The sequence below is a fragment of the Panthera onca genome, chromosome A1 (assembly GCF_046562875.1).
Source record: "Panthera onca isolate mPanOnc1 chromosome A1, mPanOnc1 haplotype 2, whole genome shotgun sequence".
NCBI lineage: Eukaryota > Metazoa > Chordata > Mammalia > Carnivora > Felidae > Panthera > Panthera onca.
In genome coordinates this window covers 86,638,298-86,661,827 of record NC_138339.1, presented here as the reverse complement: position 1 = coordinate 86,661,827, position 23,530 = coordinate 86,638,298, and the positions used below count along the sequence as shown (strand labels likewise).

At 34.1% G+C, this 23,530-nt stretch overlaps 2 protein-coding genes across 2 annotated transcripts in view; one reads left to right on the top strand and one right to left on the bottom strand.

The window, feature by feature from the left end:
- Positions 1-3,940: 3,940 nt before the first annotated feature.
- On the bottom strand, positions 3,941-20,709 carry CETN3 (centrin 3). Its single transcript, XM_060635385.3, has 5 exons — positions 20,576-20,709; positions 18,662-18,797; positions 16,783-16,897; positions 11,126-11,317; positions 3,941-4,357 (listed from the first exon to the last, which is right to left on the bottom strand). Exons 1-5 carry the CDS (start codon positions 20,590-20,592, stop codon positions 4,314-4,316), a joined length of 504 nt encoding a protein of 167 aa, XP_060491368.1. The 5' UTR covers positions 20,593-20,709; the 3' UTR covers positions 3,941-4,313.
- POLR3G (RNA polymerase III subunit G) overlaps positions 20,609-23,530 on the top strand; it is a 102,197-nt gene continuing 99,275 nt past the window's right edge. Inside the window, exon 1 of the mRNA XM_060635383.2 lies at positions 20,609-20,716. The gene's annotated coding sequence lies outside the window, so the exon portion shown is untranslated. The remainder of the gene's footprint in view (positions 20,717-23,530) is intronic.

Below are 23,530 nucleotides of genomic sequence, written 5' to 3'. Positions count from 1 at the left end.
AATTTTTTTAATCTTTATTTTTCAGGGAGAGAGAGAGAGAGAGAGAGAGAGAGAGAGAGAGACCGAGCAAGAGTGGGGGAGGGGCAGAGAGAGAGGGAGGCAGACACCAAAGCAGTCTCTAGGCTCTGAGCTGTCAGCACAGAGCCTGACACAGGGGGTCAAACCTATGAATCATGAGATCATGACCTGAGGTTGGACACTTAATGGGATAAGCCACCCAGGCGCCACTCTCAAAATGACAATGCTTTGAGTCTTCACTACTCAACATGTACTTTCTCTATAAGTATTTGCTTAATATTATATTTTCAATTAATATGTTTCTTTCCCAAACATCTAGTTTTTCAATGCGCTGCCCTATAACTATCAACTAAGATTATTAGCTTCTAGAGGTATGGCACCAAACACTAACTCCCAAGGAATAACACATAATAAAATGAATGCCATGCTAGATTAAGCATACATGTTTAATCAATGCTTTTGCTACTGAGCTTCTGAATTCCAGATTCTTTTAGTTTTATATTTTTTAAAGTGTGATCCTTTATACCTTGAGATACTCCATCAAAGTTACTGTAAGAAAGTATAATCTAGTGGTTCTGAATAGACCTGGAGTCAGAAAAAGCTTAGGACCAAATTCTAATTCCAATTCCTGTTACCTGGAACAAATAACTTAAACCCTGTAAGCTTTTGGCTTTCTTGTGTGTAGAATAAAGTCAATCTAATAGTATCTATCCCAGAAGTTTATTAAGATTAAAATTTATAATATATGTACATACCTATGTGTGTCTGGAACACTGCAGCACTTAATGTTACTAAATTTTTAAAAAGACATTTCCTTTATAAAACTTAGCTACACAGCATACATACAATATTCATGTGAAAAAAAACCTTTTATTTCTATAGTTTCTTCTAAGTGTAAAGGAAAACACATAATCTTCTCTAAATTAACAATGGTAACTATCCTCAGAGATCAAGTATCCAGATCTCAGACTTTGCCTAAGCCAGTTTTGAACACCTTTTGCCCCAAACATAAATGACAGTCTCCCTCAACCCCCTACACTAATAACCTAGTTCCAATGATAAAAAATATATATGGCCAATTGTGCTGGTTATTAAGCTATGTTTTCTCCATAGCTCCAAACCACAATTCTATACTTAACTACAAAATACAGGGGTTGGACCTCTGTAAACAACATTTCTCCTTTGCTAGCTGAATTTTTCTTGGGCTTCACTAGGGAGGACTAGAAGAGTGAAAAAGAAAGGCAGCAGGGGAAAGAATCCTGCTGTTTCCTGTTTGCTTATTGTTCCTATCCGCATGTCCGGGGCAAAAATTCATCATTCCAGTGGCAGCACTTGGTTCCAGCCTCCAGCTTCTTATCATTACCCAATACTGACAATACCCTTTCCTCAAATGTCCCCAAGTCCCTGCTCTATAGAACCTTTCCTCCAAGCTTCTAGTTTCTGCAATCTCAACCTCTATCTTCCATTCCCTCAACTCCAGACATGGTACTTGCTTCCTATAGTTATCTATGTCAGTGTTCCCTTTCTGAGTTTTTTGTTCTCCAGTATCAAATTAACCTATTCCTATTACTACACTATTAAAACATCTAGTTGTACTCTTCCCCCTGTCTGAAATCTGACATTGATATTATTCAGAGGGGTGGGGATAGGAGTTAAAAAAATTTTTTTTAGCCTTTATTTTATATAACATCTTTATGCATTACTTATGTAATTTTTAAGTGATTTTTAAAAAATTCTTTTGCCTTCTTCACACTGGTGTTCAAAACATTGTAATCTTTTTAAAGAACACACCACTAGTAAATCCCCCAGAAAATTTATTTCCAGAGACTAGTATCAGAAAGATGGCTTTTGAAGTTGAAGCCATTAGCCACTCAACTGGATAATCTACTTATTGTGGTGTTTGCTGATGTAAGGCCATTAACACAGGCACATCAACTTAATTTTAAAGTCTTCCATTAGGAGTGCCTGAGGGGCTCAGTTGGTTAAGTGCCTGCCTCTTGATTTTGGCTCAGGTCATGATACCACCATTCATGAGTTCAAGTCCCACTTCAGGCTCTGGGTTCCATGCTGTGAGCATAGACTGCTTGGGATTCTCTCTCTGCCTTTCTTGTACTCACTCTGTCTCAAAATAAACTTAAAAAAAAAAAATGAAGTCTTCCATTAGAAGTATTGTATGGATTTTCTGCAACAAAGAATTCAATAAGCCTAGCACAGTACCCATCATTTATTAAGTGCGTAACAAGTATGTTTATTTCCTCCACATCTCAAAAACTTACCACCACTCTAACCTAAGGGTTGCTAATAGGCACATACTTTAGAGAATAGGCTCGTTAGCTTGTAACAAAGATGAAGGAAAAGACCTTAGCTGACAAATCCCAAACTATCAAGGCCAGAACAGCAATTAAGCAGGCAAGTTTAGCAAAAACAAATATTTTTATACATCACAAAATGCCATTTCATGAGAAATATGACAATATGATAAATGAGATGAATATCTACCTCCACTTCCTTCTTTCTTAAAGCAAATTCACTCTTTTCTTTTTATTCCCACCTCTACTAGCCATTTTATTGGCCTTTCAACTCTATAGTTAGTTAACAGTGAAAAAATTATCCACACCCTTCTGCAGGAGAAAACTTCCAAAAACATGACGAACTAAGGTGGGCACTCTTCCCTCAACCCACAGTAAGAAGGGAAGAAACAAAACTGCTGGTATCCCAAAGAATAAGTATTTATATTAAGAATAAAGAAGTTATCTTAGTAAGCGACAAAAAGTAGCTTGGATTATTTGTTCTAATAAAGTGGCAGAAAACAAGCAAGCCTAGATTTATTTTTATCTGTGTTTTACTCTTCACTTTTATTTTTTAATTTGCTGTAAATCAACATATTTTGTGATCAAGACATAGAAGGCAATTCATCAATAAGGGTGATAAAATTTTTTTTAATTTCAAAGAATATTTGTTGCCCTGGATATTGTTACTACTGTGAGCATTGATTTCATATTCAAAATTAAATTTTAATATAGTGAGCAATTATCTTGCTTTCTAGTTAACTATTTGAAGTGTCACCACTGTTATATTATTCCCTACTGATTTGTTTGTTAAATTTCTAGTGGGTAACTCTTTATGGAATACTCTAGGAAGCTCACAATATTTCAAGTGCATCAAATTATTACTGTACTTTAAATTTAAAGCAAGAAATCTAAAGAAAGGTCACTGAAATAGACAACTTTCTTCCAGAGAGTCCCTACCAGCAGGAACCAGATAATTAGTGAAGGATCAGAATGGGTACCAATTCCCTACAACCTATCTCCCATTACCACTTGTCTCCCCCCTAACATACATTTCTACAAGGCAGAAGAGCCCACGAATACCTGGAAAGTCTGTCTCTACTGTTTCCTGCTGAATCACAAAATGTTCCTTTATACAGGTAAAACATAATCTTAAATATTTCTGTGGCTTAGTTTTCTATTTTCATCATTGTGACGTTTAACTGAGTGATAATTATCTTAACAGATCACAATTCCAAAATTTAAATCTTTCATTTTGTCAAGAAATCAGACGATTCAAACTGTACTCAATTAGTTTAAGGAAATATCCAGATTCAACTGTCACAACTTACGTTAAGACACGAGAAGTGCTATCGAACGTAATACATGAGGATAAATGGGTCTATATGCACACTTTTTCCTTCCAAACTGCAAGACATGACTCTTAAAAAAGGAATTATGCGTGTATTGAGTCATCATCCTGTATTGAAATATAAAATGTCAAACCTGTAATGGAAAAATGTGCTATTCTGTTGCTATTTGTATTTCAATTTTTTTTTCTGAAACTAGTAGTTCAAAGAGAAAAGATTTAAGAAACATACTATTGAGCATTAACAGACACTCGGAATCAAAATAAAACAGAAAATTTACCATACTTTAAAGTACTACTAAAATAAAGACTTTATTAATGAAAGTCTGCATAATGTGTACATCAAAACAAAAGTGACTACTGATGCCGAATAAAAAACTTTCAGAGAATGTGTACCACGTGATTCAATTTTTTAAATTTTTTATATATATATATATATAAAAGCTATATTATAAATACAAAGCTAAACTATTAGAGTGCTAACAATACTGCTCATACAAAGAAAATTAACAGTAGTAAAATATGAATACATAAGACACTTATTTTTGGTCCTTTTGGAAAAAGAGAACTAAGTTGGGTTTCTTTTTAACATGGCTCCAGCACAAAAATAGAATATGAGATGTAACTGCAACATTCTTAGTGTTTATCCTTGTAATTCTTTAAATGTCACCCGTCATAATAGCAATGAACTCCTCTTGATTTACTGCAGTAAGAAAGAAAATATAAGTCAGAAATACAAATTTTTCACAGGACAATTGTACTATTTTATACTAAGTATTTTTAAATTTTGTATTATACAAAATTGTTAATAAATTAAGACATATTATTTTGCTTTTACTTCTTTGATAGGAAGTTGACCACGTTTATTAAGTAGAACCTCATGAATACAAAAACATATAATGTGATAAACAATATGAATATAATATTAATGACAGAAAAGACATATTATTTAAGTTACAAAAAAGTCTATCATAATGACAATATTTACATACACTAACAAAAATAGTTTTAAAGCTTGAAATTTTTAACTTTTTAAATGGTTAAAAAAGCCTCTTTATTATCTTTATTCTATGAGTTCATTTAGCAATCCCTTCCTTCATAAACAAGTTTAAATCTATCATACATGTACATTAGAATTCTAAAGGAAGAAAATATAGAATTTTTTAAAAAGTCAAATTGTTGTTTGATTTTTTATATATTTAAAAGCCACTTAAAAAAATTTGAAAACATCTAGAGTAACAGTAATTTTAAAGGGTACAAATTTAATCTTAATTAGCTAGATAATACAGCAACTATAAAATATAGATGTAAATGCAGAAACCATCACTCATAAAGAGAAAATGTTACCAAAACTATAAATAAAGTTCAGTAAGAACCTACAGTGTATAAAGCACCATATTTAAGAAGGCAACCTAGAAATAAATAGGTAATAATCTTATTAAATAATTTTTAAAACCAATATATACAAATATACACAATTACTAATAGAAATGTTCAGAAAAGAATGCTCCCTCTTTGTAAAACAGGTGATTTCATGGGGTCCAAAACTTAACACATACCTTAACAAAACACTGGTTATGAATGATCATTTTGATAATAATAGTAACACTGAATGAGGAAAAGAAAGATCTGGATTCCAGTCATATCTCTGATACAGAACAGTTCTGTGTCTTAATTTTTTCATCTGAAAATACTGAACTACAAGATTATCTTTTTAGGTTGTTTCTACATGGTAATATATGAAAACATTCCAATGACTCAAACATTTTTAATTGCCTAGTGAATGCCTACACCATCCTAAGAGTTGTGTAATATACCAAAGCAGACACCAGGGTTCCTAATCTACAGTATCTTGAAATTTAAGTGAAGAAGATATTAGGTAATATAAAATTATTTTTAGTTTTCTTAGGAGTAACAATGGTATCATAATTTTGAAAAACAATATCCTTATTCTTAGCAGATGCATGCTAAAATGTGAGGGAGGTCAAGTTCAGGACGTATTTTTCAAATGATCCAGAAAAAAAATACACACTACAGACAATGCAAATACAGTAAAATGTTAACTGCTGAATCTAGGTAGAAGGGGTAGAAGGTATAAAGGTGCGTATTGTACTAAACTAATATTTTTTCCCTCTATGGTTGAGAAAATTCATAATGAAAAGTTAGAAAAATATTAACCAATTAAAACACACTGAGGAGATGAAATATGTACATCAGGAATGAAAAAAATATACTGGTTCCAGTTTTAATAATCATGTAAGTCATGTTTCATACCAGAAACAGAGAACTGCTGTATAAGACAAAACATGATCTATTATTAAAATAATACACATATCTATGTTGAAAAAAATTCCATCATAATGGGAAAAATCATTACTTCTGAGAAAAACTTCGGCAAGAATAAATCTTGATTTGGGCTCTAAAATAAAACATAGGATTTGGTTTGACAGGAAGTGGAAAGAAAGCTAAGGTATGAGAATACCTTCAGCAACATAGTTAAAAAAAGAAATAGTGCAAAAATAAGCTCTAAGAAGTTAAGAAGAATAAGTTGGCCAGAAGCTGGTAATGAACCATGAATCCATGCATTTCAATACTAAACATCTGCAAGACATTATGACACAGTAGAACACATAACCTGTAATATTTTCAATGATCTTACAAATTCTAGTAGTGATCTTTGACTTTCGTATAGCTTCATAACTTTCTCCATCAATCATATATCGAGTTTCTATACTAATAAATCTAGCACAATACCCACCTTTAAATAGGCATCTGATAAAATATTTATTGAATCAAACAAATATAACACTTTTCTCCTACACTGCCTCTTTTATTTTATTTTTCATGTTTATTTTTGAAAGAGAGAGAGAGAGCAAGCGAGCATGAGCAGGGAGGGACAGACAGAGAGGGAGTATCACAGAAGTCGAAGCAGGCTACATACAGGCTCTGAGCTGTCCGCACAGAGCCCAACACAGGGCTTGAACTCACAAACCCCACAAACCGTGAGATCATGACCCGAGCAGAAGTCGGACGCTCAACCAACTAAGCCACCCAGGCGCCCCTCCTACACTACCTCTTTAAACAAAATTTTCATAAATCAATCACTTCATTGGGTTAATCTTATTACAGGTATTTTAAATACAGAATTTATTACCTAATAAAGATAAATTATCTACAAATTAAGTAGATTAAGTACCTTAGAGACTACCTGGCTTTAGAGGAAAATTTTAGCAAAATTTAGACAAATTTTAGCATCTGAAGTGACAGTTGAGTCTTTTATTGAATACTGAGTATTGAATATTTTATATACTAAAATAGCATGTAATTTTTAAAATTCCATAAACATAGAAACCTAATTTTATTTTTTAGCATAAGAGGTAACACAGTGTTATGGATAAAAGCATAAACAGGTTATAAATCTCTTGGAACGTTAGTTTCTTCATTTATAGATGCATCCATCTATCCTATGCATTAATATAGATAATACTATATTTACTTCACAAAAGCCATTATGAAAATTAAGTGACATAATACACAATGTAAATGTCAAGCACAGAATCTAACAAGTATTAACTACTAAATAAGTGTTAATACTTATCATAATTATTTAAAAGATGGTCCACTTTGGGTTTTTAAATGTTGATTTTTCCAAAAATATTTACTGTGTTTTACAGATCTTGGGAGTGATAATTGGGAAAGCATTCTTTCTGTATCATTAGCACAGCTCTATTTAGATCTTGCATTATATTTTTTTTTCCTTTAACTCCTTCACTGTATTTATTATTCTAAATACACAATAAACATTTCATTTTCACTGCTCCTAAATACTAAAGTATGAAAAATTCATAAAGACAGAAGAATTACCAAAGTCTACAAAAAAAGACAGCAAGTATTATGATCTTTACTAATTTAACATATACAAAGAAAACAGGTTATATTTAAACAAAACTGCAGCCAAAAGAATCCAAATTAATCAAATTAACAAGTTTTTCTAAAATGCCACTCATACTTTTTCCAAAATAGGCAGGTTTTCATACAGCTACAGAGACCCATGTAAGTTATGGCAATATCCCAAAGCCAGACTAAAAATGGATTACAGTTCATTGTTTCTGAATATGAAAATGTCTTTCAACAATGATTTCCTGGACTTGCCACAATAATAAACTTAGTACATCTTGTTTGAGAAACAGATAATATAAAATAGCTACTATGAATTCTGAAAAAGTGTATTTGTCAATTACAAGAGCATTTATAGATATAAATAAAAAACAGTAGTATATGTACGCATGTGCAAGACTATTATTCATATGGTCAAAGACAATATTTGATGCATACACCTAGACCCCATGTAATACTTCAGAAGTCCCTCACCCCCCAGAAATTCAAATCCCAGACTGGATACTAGATTAGATGAATTTAATATGTTAAGAACACCTTCCTCCACTTGCATAAAAGACAAATCTTAACAATAAAAGATTATGCACCACTGTATTATATTTGTAACCAATCTCTTAGAAAAAAAAGAAAAAATGTTACTTGCCTGTTAGTCATTTAAACAAATGACAGTAGGATGCCCAAGCAACAGTTATACAGTGACTTAAAGTAAAGTTAGTATTGAGAACCAAAGTAATGTTTTAAGTAAGTATGCACTAAAATCTTCAAGCAATGGGGCTTGAACTCTTGAGTTTCAAAAGCAACAAACAGAGCGGACTAACAAGAGATGTAAGAAATGGGACACATTTTCTATGCAAAGTTTCGCATTGTTTAAATTTAAGAGGCAGCTTCATAATTAATATTTTCCTCTAATGTCAAATTAAGCTAATACCAAAACCTAATTTGCATGTGCCTAACACAGGAAAAGAAAATAACTCTAATCTTTTGACACAGGTAGTAGCCGTTACTGACGATTTATGAAATAGACATACCAAGATTTTCTATGCTACTTAAGATAGTACCTTTATAAAACAGAGCTGCTTTGAAATTAGTTAGGGTAACAGCCAACAGCTTGGTAAGACACAAAAATTTTTTAAATATGAAGGCAGTGGATACTATCTTTGTTTTAAAAACCATCTTTGTTTTAAATATAAACAGGGGCACTTGGGTGGCTGAGTCCGTTAAGCATCCAACTTCGGCTCAGGTCATGATCTCACGGTTCCTGAGTTTGAGCCCCATGTTGGGCTCTATGCTGACAGTTCATAGCCTGGGGCCTGCTTTAGATTCTAGGTCTCCCTCTCTCTCTGTCCCTCCCCCACCTCTCTCTCTCTCTCAAAAATAAACATTAAAAAATAATTAGACTCTTAAATACAGAGAACTGAGGGTTGTTGAGGGGATGGGGGAGAGGGGAAAATGGGTGATGGGCACTGAGGACACTTGTTGGGATGTGCACTGGGTGTTGTGTGTAAGCAATGAGCCATGGGAATCTACCCCGAAAACCAAGAGCACACTGTGCACGCTGTATGTTAGCCAATTTGACAATAAATTATATTTTAAATAAATAAATAAATATAAATCTATCAATACTCTTCAAAGAACTAGTATTAAAAAAAAAGTTTTATATTCCTTGAATAATATTTACATAAATATGAGAAAGTATAATACACAACTCTAAAGTACAATCTACAAACCTGAACTTATAGCTACTGTCTTACCTCCTTATTAAAGCATGACAGTATTGCCAAAGTAAAGTATGTATTATGTACATATTTATGTATGTATGTATACGTGATACTCTATCAACATGTATCTACTGTAATACACACTCCTGGGTCAGGGCTTTAAATCAACCAACGTCAGAGCACTCACTGTGTTCAAGAAAATGCAGGAAAATATAAAGATGAGTAAAGATACAAAAAAAGGAAAACAAGTTTCCATTTAGTAATAGGCACCTTCAAATATCTTCCTTTAAAATACTTACAACCACCTGGAAGGTATTACCATTCTCACTTTAATAAATGGGAAACCACAACTCAGAAAACACTGAAAACTCGCACAACATTACAGAGCAACTATGTAAGTGGCAGAGATTCAATTCAAATCCAGATCTGTAGGTTTCCAAAGCCTCAGGCCTTTCACCCTATAGGATTCCATACTGCTCTTAAGGAACTTATAATATATTGGAGAGTTACACATGTAAATAACTAACAGAAGGCATTGTACAGAACTGTCAAATACCGTGTTCCTCTAAATGCTATGGACCCTCAATGGCAGTCTCCATAACTCATACAGAGGCCACCAGAGGAGGCTCGAGAAAATGGAATTTTAAAATGAATCAGAGAGAAAGACTAACATTTTAGCAGACAGAAACTGGCAATTAGAATATTCTAGGATTAAGGAATGGCATGGCATAAAAAAGTGTTTTCAGGGTAGAATATATTTGGTCAAGGCATGTATGTATGGGAGGTGAAAGTTAAAGCAGGACACTGAAGAGCTCAGTAGGAAATAAAACTGGATAGTTAGGGCAGAATCTATCTTAGAGAGCTTTGAAATTTACTCTGTAGGTAGTGAAGAATCATTCAGTGTTCAAAGAGAAGAATGACATCATCAAACCTGTATTTTAAGAAAAGAATGTTATCAAGAAACTAAATTAGAGGGTAGAGGCTCATAGGCATAGAGGGCAATTAGGAGGGTAAAGGGACTGTAGAGTCAGTGAGGGCAGAAACCACATCTGCCTTCCTCATTGTGTAGCAGCACCAGATTGCACATAAGGCACCATATCCAGCAGGCATTCAAGGAAATAATGAATGGGGCTATAATAACATTCCTACAAAGAAATTAGGGCCAGAACTAGGGCAGCAGCAGTAAACAAAGACATAAAACAGTTTCAAAACATTTGAAGAGTAGAAACAATAGAACTTAGTTACAGTTTAGAAGAGCATGTAGTTTAAGGAAGAAGTCATTAAAGGCTGATGTTTTATGGGTGCCTGGGTGGCTTAGTGGGTTAAGCGTCTGACTCTTGATTTCAGCACCAATGATAATCTCATGGTTTGTGGGACAGAGTCCCGTGACGGGTTCTGTGCTGACAGCACAGAGCCTGCTTGGGATTCTCTCTCCCTCTCTCTCTGCCCCTCCCGACTTTCACACACATGAACACAGTCACTCAATCTCTCTCTAAAAAAATAAACACTTTTTAAAAAGTGGACATTTTTTACCAAGTAGCTGAAATTTTGGTGATGTTCAAAAAGGATTTTGGTGATCCTCAAGGAAAGATTTTGGTGATGCTCAAAAAGTAAAGTACCTTCCTGAAGTGTGGAACTTGATTTTACAACCAGTTTATTTGGTTTTAAAGGTCTGCTTCATTCTAAATTGAATTATGTGAAATGTTTATGCAAAAACCCCACTATAGGGTGAACAACAATTATACCAAATAGAGATACTTTGCAATGAGTCTTGAAAATCATTTGATTTTAGACAAATTTACTATATGCATATATCAGTAATAATACCTAAAATATGTGTTTTACTCAAAACTTACTTTCTCCATCACCATCTTTATCAAATTCTTCTATCATAGCCCGAAGTTCTTCATCACTCATGTTTTCACCCAGTTCTCTGGCAACACGTCGCAAATTTCTCAAGCTTATTTTACCTGAATCATCATCATCAAATAGTTTAAATGCCTTTAATATTTCTTCATGTGGATCTCTTTCCAATATCCAGTCTGTCACTACAGTTAAAAAGAAATTTTAAAAAAAATTTAAAAACACTTCATAATCACAAATGCATTCGTGAAATCAAAAAGTACTAGATGAGAATTAAAGTTGTGAATCTTTCAACATTTAGTTTGATAATAAAATGCCAAATCAGAGCCCAAGAACCCAAAAGGTAAAACTCAAATTATAAAAATCAAATCTGGGTTTTAAAATTTAATCTTTATGTTATCAACAATTCATCCTATTATAAGAGTAAGCAAAACTATCACACACAGAGGCAAAATAAAAAGGACTACATACCATATTTATTTAAGGTCTACCATTATCAAGAATTGTACTAGGCTCCACTAACACCAAACAAAAAAGTCTAGGAGTTTGTAACTTAGCTATAGAGATGGTGTATCAACAAAACAATTAAAGCTACTTAGATAAAAGCTGTCTGATGGCTGAACTTAAGCACATTATGGTTCCTTAAATTTAACCCTGTAATAAAGACCAAAAATTCCTGACAAATTCACTGCCATCATCGACAGAGATACAATTTCAGACAGACGAAAATTCTACCGATAGCTTCATGATTTGAGGAAACTCTTGGTTTTCAAAAATATGAAAAGTAGTTACTGAATATGACTGTAGCAAGAACCACCTCTCCCCCTCTGCCCCCCAAAAAACAAAGTCTGGAAAGATCTCTCTAAAATCACACCCATTTTGTTCACCAAGATAATAACTCTCAAAAAACTACAATTAAAAGTGAGAAATATCAGACTTCAACAGCAATAATATATTCTAATAGATTAAAGGTAGTAATATAGAATAATGTAGTAAACTTAAACACTATTTTTAATATTCACAGTCATTAATCAATAGCCACAACAATAAAAATTAAAGTAACAATCTGTGGTATAAAATTTTTTCAGTTACTAGATAAAAATCTGAAAATATCTAAGTAAACATCTCTGAAGTAATTCTACAAGCTAGTCTACTACTATAACAAAAATTATTTATGACTTTCATCATGCCATTAAAAATAATTCAGTTCTAGTAAGGTTGACAGAATCATTAAAAACTTGCAAATGCTTATAGATGGAAAGTTTAATGCACTCAAAAGGAAAACTACAATTCAAGCCCACAAAAAATTATTGTTGTTTTGCTGTACTATCACTGTATTTGGTTAAGTAAGCTTTAGAGTAAGTACCTATTTAAGCTAACGTTAAATCATCTACATATACGTTTAATAGTTTTCTATTACCCGTTAATTGTATCCAAAAAGTCTTTCAAGTAACTAATTGAAGTATATTACTATAAGTATGCAAATCACCCAAGCTCATAAATATTCAGTCAAAAAGGAGTTGGCATATACACAGCCATAACACCAAAATAAAATACCATGCTTAACTCTATGGCTCATACTCAACTTATTTTGAATTTAGTCCCAACAAAAAAGCAGGACAAGGAAAAAAAAAAGTGTTAAGAAATTTTCTTCACCAATTAAATAATTTACATGACAGGTGAACCAAAAAAGCAGCTTGCTGAGAGTATTAATGTACTTAAAGAAGCAACAGGGTGATGTGGGGAACAGATGGGGCTCCAAGATGTATAAATTCTTATCCCACTAGTGCTTTAATTGTGTTAGTTACTTCAGACTTATGTGTATATATAATCTTTTATCAATACTTTGCCTTAGAATACAACTTTTCTCAGGAATTATAAATACCCATAATTCTGGACAGCTAAAACATGGTATCTTTATGGTGACTCTCCTCCATGCCTTCATGCTCTATTCCTATTCTACAAAGTAGAATTGTAAGAAACACATTTTTTTTCCAAAGAAAATAAATCAACTAATATACACTTAGGTGACTTCAATCTAATTCACAAATTGCTGTCCATGTAACTTTATTTTCAAATTATACTACCATAAATATACTTCCTAAAAACAGTTAGACCTTACACATTATAAAAATCACTTAAGAACATAGCACATTAGAAAACATCACATTAAAAGTTAAAAAATCATTAAAGGTGCTGCTAGAAATACAGCTTCAACTATATTTCTCACTGCCTTTTGGGGGTTTCTATCCAAAAATACAAGTTATTTTACACTCAACATTTCAGAATTCAAATTCCTCCCACTATCACCAAGATAGCTGTTGTTTTGATGCCTGATCTCAAAAAAGATAACAGCATCATTAACAAATAATCTCTCGTATTTGAAGTCTGAACATTTTTTAAGCTGATTAACCTAATCAGCGATTTATTACTACAGTGCTAAGGATACTACCCTTTTTACTCTTAAATGGGCCTCTCTCTTCATTCTCACCACCCTCAGCATAAAAAGTCTATTATTTTCTGTCTTCAGTCTCTCTGCCCTTCAACCCATCTTTAATACTCTCAACAGAGTTACCTTTCTAAAATATATCTTCTCTTCCACAGAAATTGACAATGATCATCTGCTGACTAAAGTCCAAGCTCTATATGTGATGCAAGACTACCTATTTGGCCCAATACTATCTTCCACTTCAAACATACTATACTTCCAGTACCACCCTGTTGTTGCTGTTTTCTCTGCCTCCAATGTCTTTCTCTACTGCGTCCCACAATCTTCTCCTTAGGATGAAATCCTATTCACATTCCCAAAGGCCTAAATTAAAAATCCCCTCTGCAAGGTCTTCTTCAATTGCTCCAGGCCAAGAATTGACAATTCTTTTTGTTGTCAAAAAACAGATAGTAAATATTTTAGCCTTTGTGGGGGCATAAGGTCTCTGTCTAAACTACTTTCTCTGCCAACTCCTGCTTTAAACAAAATTATAATTTACCACAGAACACCACAGCTTATTATTACTTACATTTAAATGGTAAACTCCTTGAAAGACCCTCTTGGTAACTTCTAATTAATTCCCCTCCCTCAACCCAACACAGTACCTAATGCCAAAAAAATCAGCAAATATTTGTTAAATAAGCAAAGCAAAATGGTAATACAATATTCTATTCTAAAGAGGCAATGGAATGTGCCCAAAGATTCTGGTTACGTGTCAGACTTCATCCAGAAATATCTGTGGAACAGTATCCTTCACTAGTAATAGATGATACCTAAAACTAAGACTCAAATGTTCTGATTTTGAGTTATCTGTCCCAAAGTATAAAACATACCTTCATCTGTGGTCAGTTATTATTGAAAAATAATCCACAAATGGAGAGAATACAGAGCTCTTGACTTCAATTTCTAAACAGTAATAAATTTTTATTTGACTGATGGTATTTTCAAGCAGGTCAAAAGCCTAATCTTTGAAAGTCAGAGAGAAGTTTACCCATGGCCATTAATTCTGGAAGAAACCCAGTAATCATGCTCTCTTTTTTTTTAAGTTAATTTATTTATTTTGAGACAGAAGGAGGGAGACAGAGAGAGAGGGGGGAAGAGTAGAGAGAGGGAGAGACAAAGAATCCCAAGGAGGCTCCACATGTCAGTGCAGAGCCAGAGGCGGGGCTCTAACTCATGGACCTGTGAGATCATGACCTAAGCCGAAACCAAGAGTCGGAGGCCTAACCTACTGAGCCACCCTCATACCCTGTTATTAACACAGAAAAGATGGAGGGTCAGGAAAAGGTGAATATGGCATGGGACTTTGGCTTCAACTGCTAATAAGATCACAAATTTAAAACTGTATTTACTTAAGATGATATGTGTTACATAAAATTATTAATGACAATGATATAATGCTTAAAATAGCCTGCAACTATGAAAACAGGGTAATCAGAAAAACATAAATACATGGAATATAATACTTTTTATGTTCCAGTGATGCATGTACAATTATTACGAGGCACTAAAACACAATAAAACAAAGACAATTTTTAAAGTAATACTAACAAATACTTAATAGTACTTACTATAGCTAGGCCCCTTGCTAAGCACTTTACTTATTAACTTATTTATTCCTCACAACCCACAAGATAGCCCCAATTTATAGTTGAGACACAGAGAAGTACAATGACCAAATTATACAGCTAGTAAGTGGCAAAACCAAGATCTGAACCCAAGCAATCTGGTTTCAAACTGTCCATGCCAAGCCACTACATTGTATCAAATGTGCCTGAATTGCAGCTCTTTCCTAATGGTATCATTGTCACTATATCCTAACACCTGTCTATAAATAATCTAAGTTGGAACTTGGACTAAGATCATGAACTATACAAGAGCTTCAATACTGAAAGACTGAAAGAATAAAGATGGCTCTCCTCCTCTCAATAAATCTACCAATTAGAAAAAACGAAACAAAACAAAACCAAAAAACCACACGCAATATGCTTCCCAAAGGGACAACCTGCTTCTCTAAACAGTTATTTCTCAGTGTATAAATTGAAGTTCTTCTGTGTTGTGCTTTCTTTCTCTTTTAGGCTCATCCTTTAATTTCTCTCTTCACTTTCATTTTGAGTTTTCAGATTAAAAAAATAAAAACAATGATTTAATAATAGGACTCTATCTTTTCCATATGTACTAACTGCCATTTTTTTTTTTTTTTTTGCTTTGTGTATTGCTTCTTGCTGAATATTTACACAAAAAGTTTCTGTATATGTGTAACTGGATTTGTTCCTAAATTTTTTACATCTCTAAAAACATGAAATGTATATATCATGACCCATATAAAGTGGTTATCAATGGTTTAGAAAATTTATTTAATAAAAACCTGAATATACATACATTCTACGTAGAATATTCTACATAATGTATTTAAATTATAATAACAAAGTCCTTGCCTTCCAGAATCTTCTATACTAAAAAGCCTGATATATGCTGTAAATAATTCACTAAAATCAACTGTATAAAATTCAATCATATTAAGCTCATGACACATTATGCTTAGTTGGTTGTTCTACAATGATTTTTCCTGCTTAAGTCTGCCAAATGCCTCCTTTACCACAATCTTCTCTCCACTTGCAACTTTAAACAGATGACTTTATTCACCAAGATCAAGTCACTCAGAGTATATAGACCTTCATAAGCTGTGTCAACCTGAAGGCATGCCCTTCATCTAGAGCCAAAGATAACAAATGCTACAGGTTTTCTCTTCTCCCACTCTGCCAACAAAAATCACACACCAGAATGGTCTTAGGAAATATTTTCCATACAAAAGGATACCAAATTTTGTTTTACTCTAAGAAAATAATTTTTTGATCATCCTTTATCATATAATATAAACACATATTACTTAGAAAAACATCCTCCCACAAAAAGTTACACAATAGTTCCTTAGAATCTTTAGAACTAAAGACAAAATGATAAATTCCACAGGGAAGCTGTAAATCTTATATTTTCTTTGAAATTAAGTAAAAAGAGTGTCCCCCGGCCCCCATATGAGATCCACATTATACCACAATGTTCTATAACAAAATTCCATAACCCAGAGAATTAAAAAAATACTAATATTAACCAGAAAATTTCCTAACAAGTGCTAATTACAAAGACTATTAAAATACACACCAACTTCATTAAAATCTTCAAAGGTGATTTTCCCTGTGGCTTCTCTGTCATAATCTTTAAGAATCTTCAGTACATCAGCTTTTTTTACATCAAACCCCAAGGCTCTCATTGCCACCTTTTGGATTAAAAGGGAAAAGCAAATTATCAAGCACTCTTTCAAAAGAAGTGACTTCTAATTCTTAAGTTTTCAGACTTAAGAGAGGCAAACACATTAATGAAACATTTAATTCTGTTGCATGTTTTATATCTCTAAAAAAACAAAGTGATAGTTTTTCTCCACTACTGAAATTAAATGGCAATTTTTTTCATTTATATATCTTTTATAGGACATACCAATCAAGTGTTTATAAAATACACTATACAATAGGCTGACGTAGTGTACAGATCATTCTACTTATTTTTTAAATGTTTATCTTGAGAGAGAGAATCCCAAGCAGGCTCCACGCCGTCAGCACAGAGCATGATGTGGGGCTCAATCTCAGAAATTATGAGATTATGACCTAAGCTAAAATCAAGAGTCAGGTGCTTAACTGACTTGAGCCACCTAGGCACCCAGTATACAGATCATTTTAACAAGTTATTTGCTCTCAAATGATTAACAACCAAAATGCAAAAAAAAGGCATAGCATGAATATTAAAAATTTATACAACAGAAGAAATAAAAGAATGAAAATAAGAGTTACCATAAGAATCTACACGATTAGTTGTTAAGTAAGTAGTTCAGGTCCCTGAGTTTAAAGAAAAGATCCAAGATCCTGTTTCTGTTAACAAGAAGAGAGACATGACACTGACTAAAGAAGTCTTACTTGGAGAGGTTCCATTTGTTCCCTGATGTATGGATGAAATAAAGTAGAAGGGCAATAAGAAAAGGATGACTGGTATTAAAACAGATACCATAAAAAAGAGGTTTGAGGACAGTGAAGAGAGCTGCTTATCTTACCTGAACAGGAAGAGCTCAGGTGGAAGCAAGTGGTTAGCAAATGAGAAAAGGAGCTAGCAGTAAAAGTGTGGAGGGCATTCAATAAAAATTAAAGGAATGTGAACTTTATGCAGTTCATAACGAGGAGCCACTAGTTTTATGAACAATGAACAAAATGAGGAAAGAATTTTAGAAAGATGAACCTGATGGTACTATACAGAGTTAACTAGAAGCTCTAGGTAGGAAATAAGATCCCAAACCAAAATAATAACAATGGCAACAAATGGAAGAGACATTATAAAGCAAGAATGGATCAAAGCTGGGTAAGTAAAAAAATAAATAAAATAAATAAAAAAAGAACTAAAGAGCTATTAAAATGTTGCCTTTCTCATTGTGCTAAGTGTGAGATCTATACTATCCTAAACACCAATTTTCCCTTGCATCTTTAGAAATAATTCTAGGCCCTAAAATTGACATTTTTCCCCATTAGCATCGTGTCAACATCAGACATCATTTATGTTGTCTGCACCAGAGAAAGTACATAAAGAATATACTACTAACATGTTCAAATTAAAAGAGAAATAACACTCTCACAATGTGAAAGAAGAATGAGTCACCAAAAACCAAACAAACAAAAAACAGTGGGAAGAAGAATACAGTAAAAACTGTTTAAATCTTATAGTTTGAAATCTTTTAATTATGTGAATGAAAAATAAGGCCTTACATAGAAATTTATTTTTATATTTAAAACATTATTCATTTTACAATATGAAAAGGAATTTCTAAAAAGATGTTAGGAGTATTATTCAATTTTCTTATAGCATTTAACTGTGAACATTTCAAACGGTTTCATATTTCCAAAACCAGTCAGTTAAAATACTTTAGAAATGTATTTTAACCAATTATCAAAAATGAACATCATTTTAACAGAAAAATATGTATTTTACATTACACTATTACCTTTAATTCATGATAATCTATTGCTTCATCCTTGTCTGTGTCAAATAGTTCAAAAGCATCTTTAATTTCTTGTTTCTGTTCTTCAGAGAGTTCTCTTCTTTTTTTCCTCTTTGTTTTGTCTACCACAAGCTCATTTCTATGAAATGAAAAGAAACAAAGTCTTTTTAGCCTACTTTAATTCTATTCTCCTATGCATCCAGATGATTAAAATGCAACAAAAAAACTAACCGATTGAATAATTTTTTAAATTTCTAAAAAGGAAGTTATGTGGGAGAATCAGAAATCTTCCGTACATGAGCCTTGCTCATTCCATAGTCTAAGCTGCTATAAATTTGCACTTTCCAAAAGTGAAAAGTATTACAAGTTATTCAAAGAAATGAAGACCTTTCTTTCCTTCTAGCTTTGCATTTATTCTCACTGATACTACAGAGGAAAAAATCAGAACTTGAATAAAAAACATTGTTTTTATGACAAAAAATCGCCAACAAAAGAACAAAGCATTCATTATTTACATTGCTCTAAACATAGTGTTAAAAAATCAAAGGAAAATTCCTAACTGATGATCGTTATGTATTTGGTTTACTTCTGATATCACTTATAAGTTACCTAAATTTCTACCCAAAAAAGTTTAAAATTTAACAATTAACTTACAAAGTATTTCAGCGTGGTAGGTTACAAGTGATTTAGATTACACATAAGTTTGGCACTTTATTTACAATTTCTTTCATTGATATGTCTAAACAAACCATGAAAACGCCAAAAAAAAAAAAAAAAAAGAGTATTTGTGCTAATTTTCTATAATAAAGTGAAGAGTCTATGGTTTTGTAAATCTCACTTGTAAATTTAGATTTAATCTCTCATAAACTCTGGCAACTTTTTTAAAGGAAATTTTATTTTAAAAGCCAGAAATGTCCTCCTTAAGAGATACTGATCTTAGCGTTCCAAAATTTCAAATGCCGCTGCAACATCTGCATAAAAACAAGTTTTGAAACCCAACAAACTCATAAAACTTTAAAATGTAAAACTCGGGTTGATTTCAGTAAAACACGTTATCTATTTGCCTGTATTTTGTTCTCTAAAATCTACAACAAAGGCAAGAGATGATTAGAAAGTGACCGAAGACGTACAATAAATAAAGCTGAGGAAAATCGGTTTATACCAGCTCGAACATTTCCCGGGGTCATTTTCTCTGAAAGGCCAAGTCCACAACAGACCTACAACTGACCCCACGCAAGGCTCCCACAGGAATCTCCTAACCGAAGGCGGCACCAGTTTAGAGAGGCGTATCTAGCTATTTTTAAGGTATTGACGTCTACACGGGGCTGGGGGCAACAGACAGGGGGTTAGAGGTCGCAAGTGAAGGAAAGGTAAAGAAACTAAAAAATTTGAAAAATCTTAAGAGATTACCAATTAAAGTCATTAAAATGGGTCTCCGGTTATACCTTAATATAGGGCCCTAGCAGAAGAGCAGTGAGGGGTTAATGTTATTCCCAAATTTTATAGTTAAATATGATGACAGCACTGCCGCTGAGGTGGGGCCGTAGACCAGGAAGGAGGAGCTGAACTAAGGGATGCTCCATGGCCTGATTTCTCGCAGAAAAACCGCGAGAAGAAACATCGCGATATTTCACTCCCTCCTCGCAACGAAAACAGCCCATCTTTTTGGTGGTGCAAAGCCCAACGCACTGATAGACGTGTCTACCTCAGCAGAAATGCACGGGGCTCATCACCTGCGACACACCACGGCCCCCAGAGTGAGGGGTTCGGGCCCGGGAACGCTGGCCGAGACTCCTCTCCCTCGTCCCAAACTGCATCCCCTTCCTCGCCTCGGCCCCAACTGCCTCCCTTCCACACACACCCGCCCTGGGGCCCGCTGCGAGGTGTGGAGAGCTTTGCGGCCTCCTCATTACCGACCTCAGAGCTAAACTCATTTTCTCTTCGGACAGAGACGTTCCGCTCAAGAACGACCTTAACGCCCTACCCAAGGCAGCACGACTTCCACGAGCCGTTCAACAGACACCAACGACCTCAGCGGCCTCAAGGACCTCCCACAAGGTAGACACTTCTGAGCCGGATTGGTTGACATTGTTAATGTCCTGCCCTTTGAGGCGGAAGCGTCATTCGTCCTCTTCTCTCATTGGGTGTATCTAGCGTCAATCAAAGAAACCTCTCCTCCCTCTTGGTCTCTTGCCCCTCCTCCCGCCCTTTAGATTGGCCTGTTGCGGTTTCCCCAAATCCTTTGCGGAGCGAGGGTCTGGATATTTGCGTGGTAGAGGGAGGTTGGTAGCTGAACCTCGCCTCACGCAAGGAGGCCTGTAATCTGTGGCGCTTGTCCGGAGACAAGACGGACAGCTCCGAGGGAAAGGAAGGAAGGGAGAAGAGGCACGCTGTGGGCTATCCTAAGTCTAGAAGGAGGGAGTAAGCCGGGGAATGAGGTCTGCCAAATTTGGCTTCGCCATGTTCTAAAACTTTGGGTGGGGGTTCTAAAACACAGGCTTAAACATCCTTTTCTCCCATTCTGATTTTAGTAGATATGAATCTGCATTCTTTTTTCCTTACAAACTGGCCAAGTGATTCTAAATCAGTTGCTCTGGGTTATTTTTGTGTAATTATTGGGTTGGATTATTAGGCTACTTACGGTGAAGCTGTACTTCACCTTCTCTTAGCTCTCTTTCTCCTTGATTTTTCGATAATGTCCTTTATTTTCCAGGGTTGTAAGCTGCTTATACACATTATCGTATACCTTCACTTCAAAACTAACTTCTTGAAGCTCATTTGGCTAATTAATTTGTTTACTTGTTTGACTCTCCTCCTAAGGAAAGCTGACTTCCTTAAAGTGCACGATTTCATCTTTCATTTGACGCTATTCCTAGTGCCTAATACAATGCCTGATGCATAGGTGCTCAATAAATATTTGCTGCCTTGAATGGAATCTTGCTGTGAAAACCCACAAAGCACTGAACTAAACTGTAAACTTCATAAAGAAATGAAATAGCTTGAATGTGGGGGTCGAGCAGGGGAAGGGGGAAGGTACGTAAACACTATGGTGTATGTATGAAAGATATATATGTGTTTCAAGGAGGATAGGAGAGAAGAAAGTCTTCTTGAAGGATTTGACATATATGTTAGGACTAGAAGGATAAGCTAAGTTTGAACAAGTAAAACTAGTATGCTAGTGTAACTCTAAAAATTAAAGGTTAGGCGCCCCTGGGTAGCTCAGCGGGTTAAGTGTGGGACTTTTGGTTTGGACTGGGATCATGATCTAAAGGTTTGTGGGAGGGAGCCTTGAGTTGGGCTCTGAGCTTACAACATAGAGCCTGCTTGGGATTCTCTCTCTCTTCCTCTCTCAAATAATACAATAAACTTTTTAAAAAATAATTAAAATTAAAATTAAAAGTTAAAGGATAGCTGCCCAAAAAACAAAAGTAGAAAACTTACCCTTTTAAAGTACTTTCATAAATCACCTTTGAGTCTAAATGGAAAGGGAATACTGCCACTAAAAAGGTTTTTGGTCCTTTAAAAGGGAGTTTGGGGCGCCTGACTGGCTCAGTCTGTAGCGCATATGACTCTTGATCTTGGGTTGGTGAGTTCAAGCCCCACATTGGGCATGGAACTTAAACTTTAAGAAAATTAAAAATAAAAGAGAGGTTTACAAATTATTAAAATACTTGATACATCTTCTTGCTGCCAGTAAATACCAAATGAAATGGTCACTTTTCAAGGAAAACATAACTTAAAAAAGGTAGAAAACTGAATTAGGTCAGTAAGTATAGATAGGACTGAATGATAGGATGCCACCAAAGATTTGTGCCACAAAATAAAAAGGTATCCAGCCCGCTCAGTTATGAGCGAGTTAAAAATTCGTGAGGAGCTAATTATTGTGCTTTAAACTCAAAACACGATGAAAAGTTTCTTGAGTATTGAAGCTAGCACAACCCATAGCATCCTCAAAAGCATTTAAAATCACTGAATGCCCCACAGTGAGAGTGTATGTGGTGCTCACCATTGTGTGTGCGTAGCTCATATTTGATGTTCATTGATGAACATATGTGCAAAAATTTTAGATGTTGGCAAAATCAATTTGGTATTGTCTTAAAGGAACATTTCACTATAACCTAACAGTTTATTCTTAAAATGCAAAGATAGTTCAAAATAAAAATCTGTATTCATCATAATGCTACATTAAGGAGATTGCCTCCAAAAAAGCACGGGAAACTATTCAGAATCCATTTCTAATAAAATACATATTAATCAGCTCTAGAAGGTACATTTTTAACTTGAGCAACATACTTGACAAAGGCTAGTATTTCTTAAACATGGTACCTGAAACACTAGAATTTTGTGGGATGTTTATGGTCATTTCATGAAGAATGAGTTTTGTGGGCAAATAATTTGGGAAAATAGATTTTTAAATGTTAAACTAAAATGTTTGCTACAGGATATCCTACTAACAGAATGACAGGAAAGTTAATCATCACTTCTGCATAGTAGTGAGAATTAGTGACAATTCCATTCCTTGCTATAAGAGAAAAAAAACCTCTAGGTGAAAAACCATGCACCCTGATAAAACTAGGGGTCAGATCATCTATTACTAAACTAAGCTAGGGGATTAGCAACTCTGCCACAGACACCATTAAAATAGTTAGCAACACTGTCTTTGAAATTCTAATCAATGATATAATAAACAAGAAAAAGAAGTGATATATAAAATTAACATTAAGTGTGGATAATATGTTTACCTGGAAAAATCCAAGAGTATCAAACTATTAGAATTGAAAAAAGAATTCAATAAAGTAGATGATTTTCAGAAAAACTTACAAAATCAACAAACAATTGCAAGTTAATAATAGCCTTATGAAATTCCTACCA

Excerpts from the sequence above, each read along its gene's own strand:
- CETN3 (XM_060635385.3), bottom strand. Across the intron at positions 16,898-18,661 it reads TAGATTATCATGAATTAAAG|GTGGCAATGAGAGCCTTGGG; the intron begins GTAATAGTGTAA and ends TTAATCCAAAAG. Across the intron at positions 11,318-16,782 it reads TGAAGATTTTAATGAAGTTG|TGACAGACTGGATATTGGAA; the intron begins GTGTGTATTTTA and ends TTTTAACTGTAG.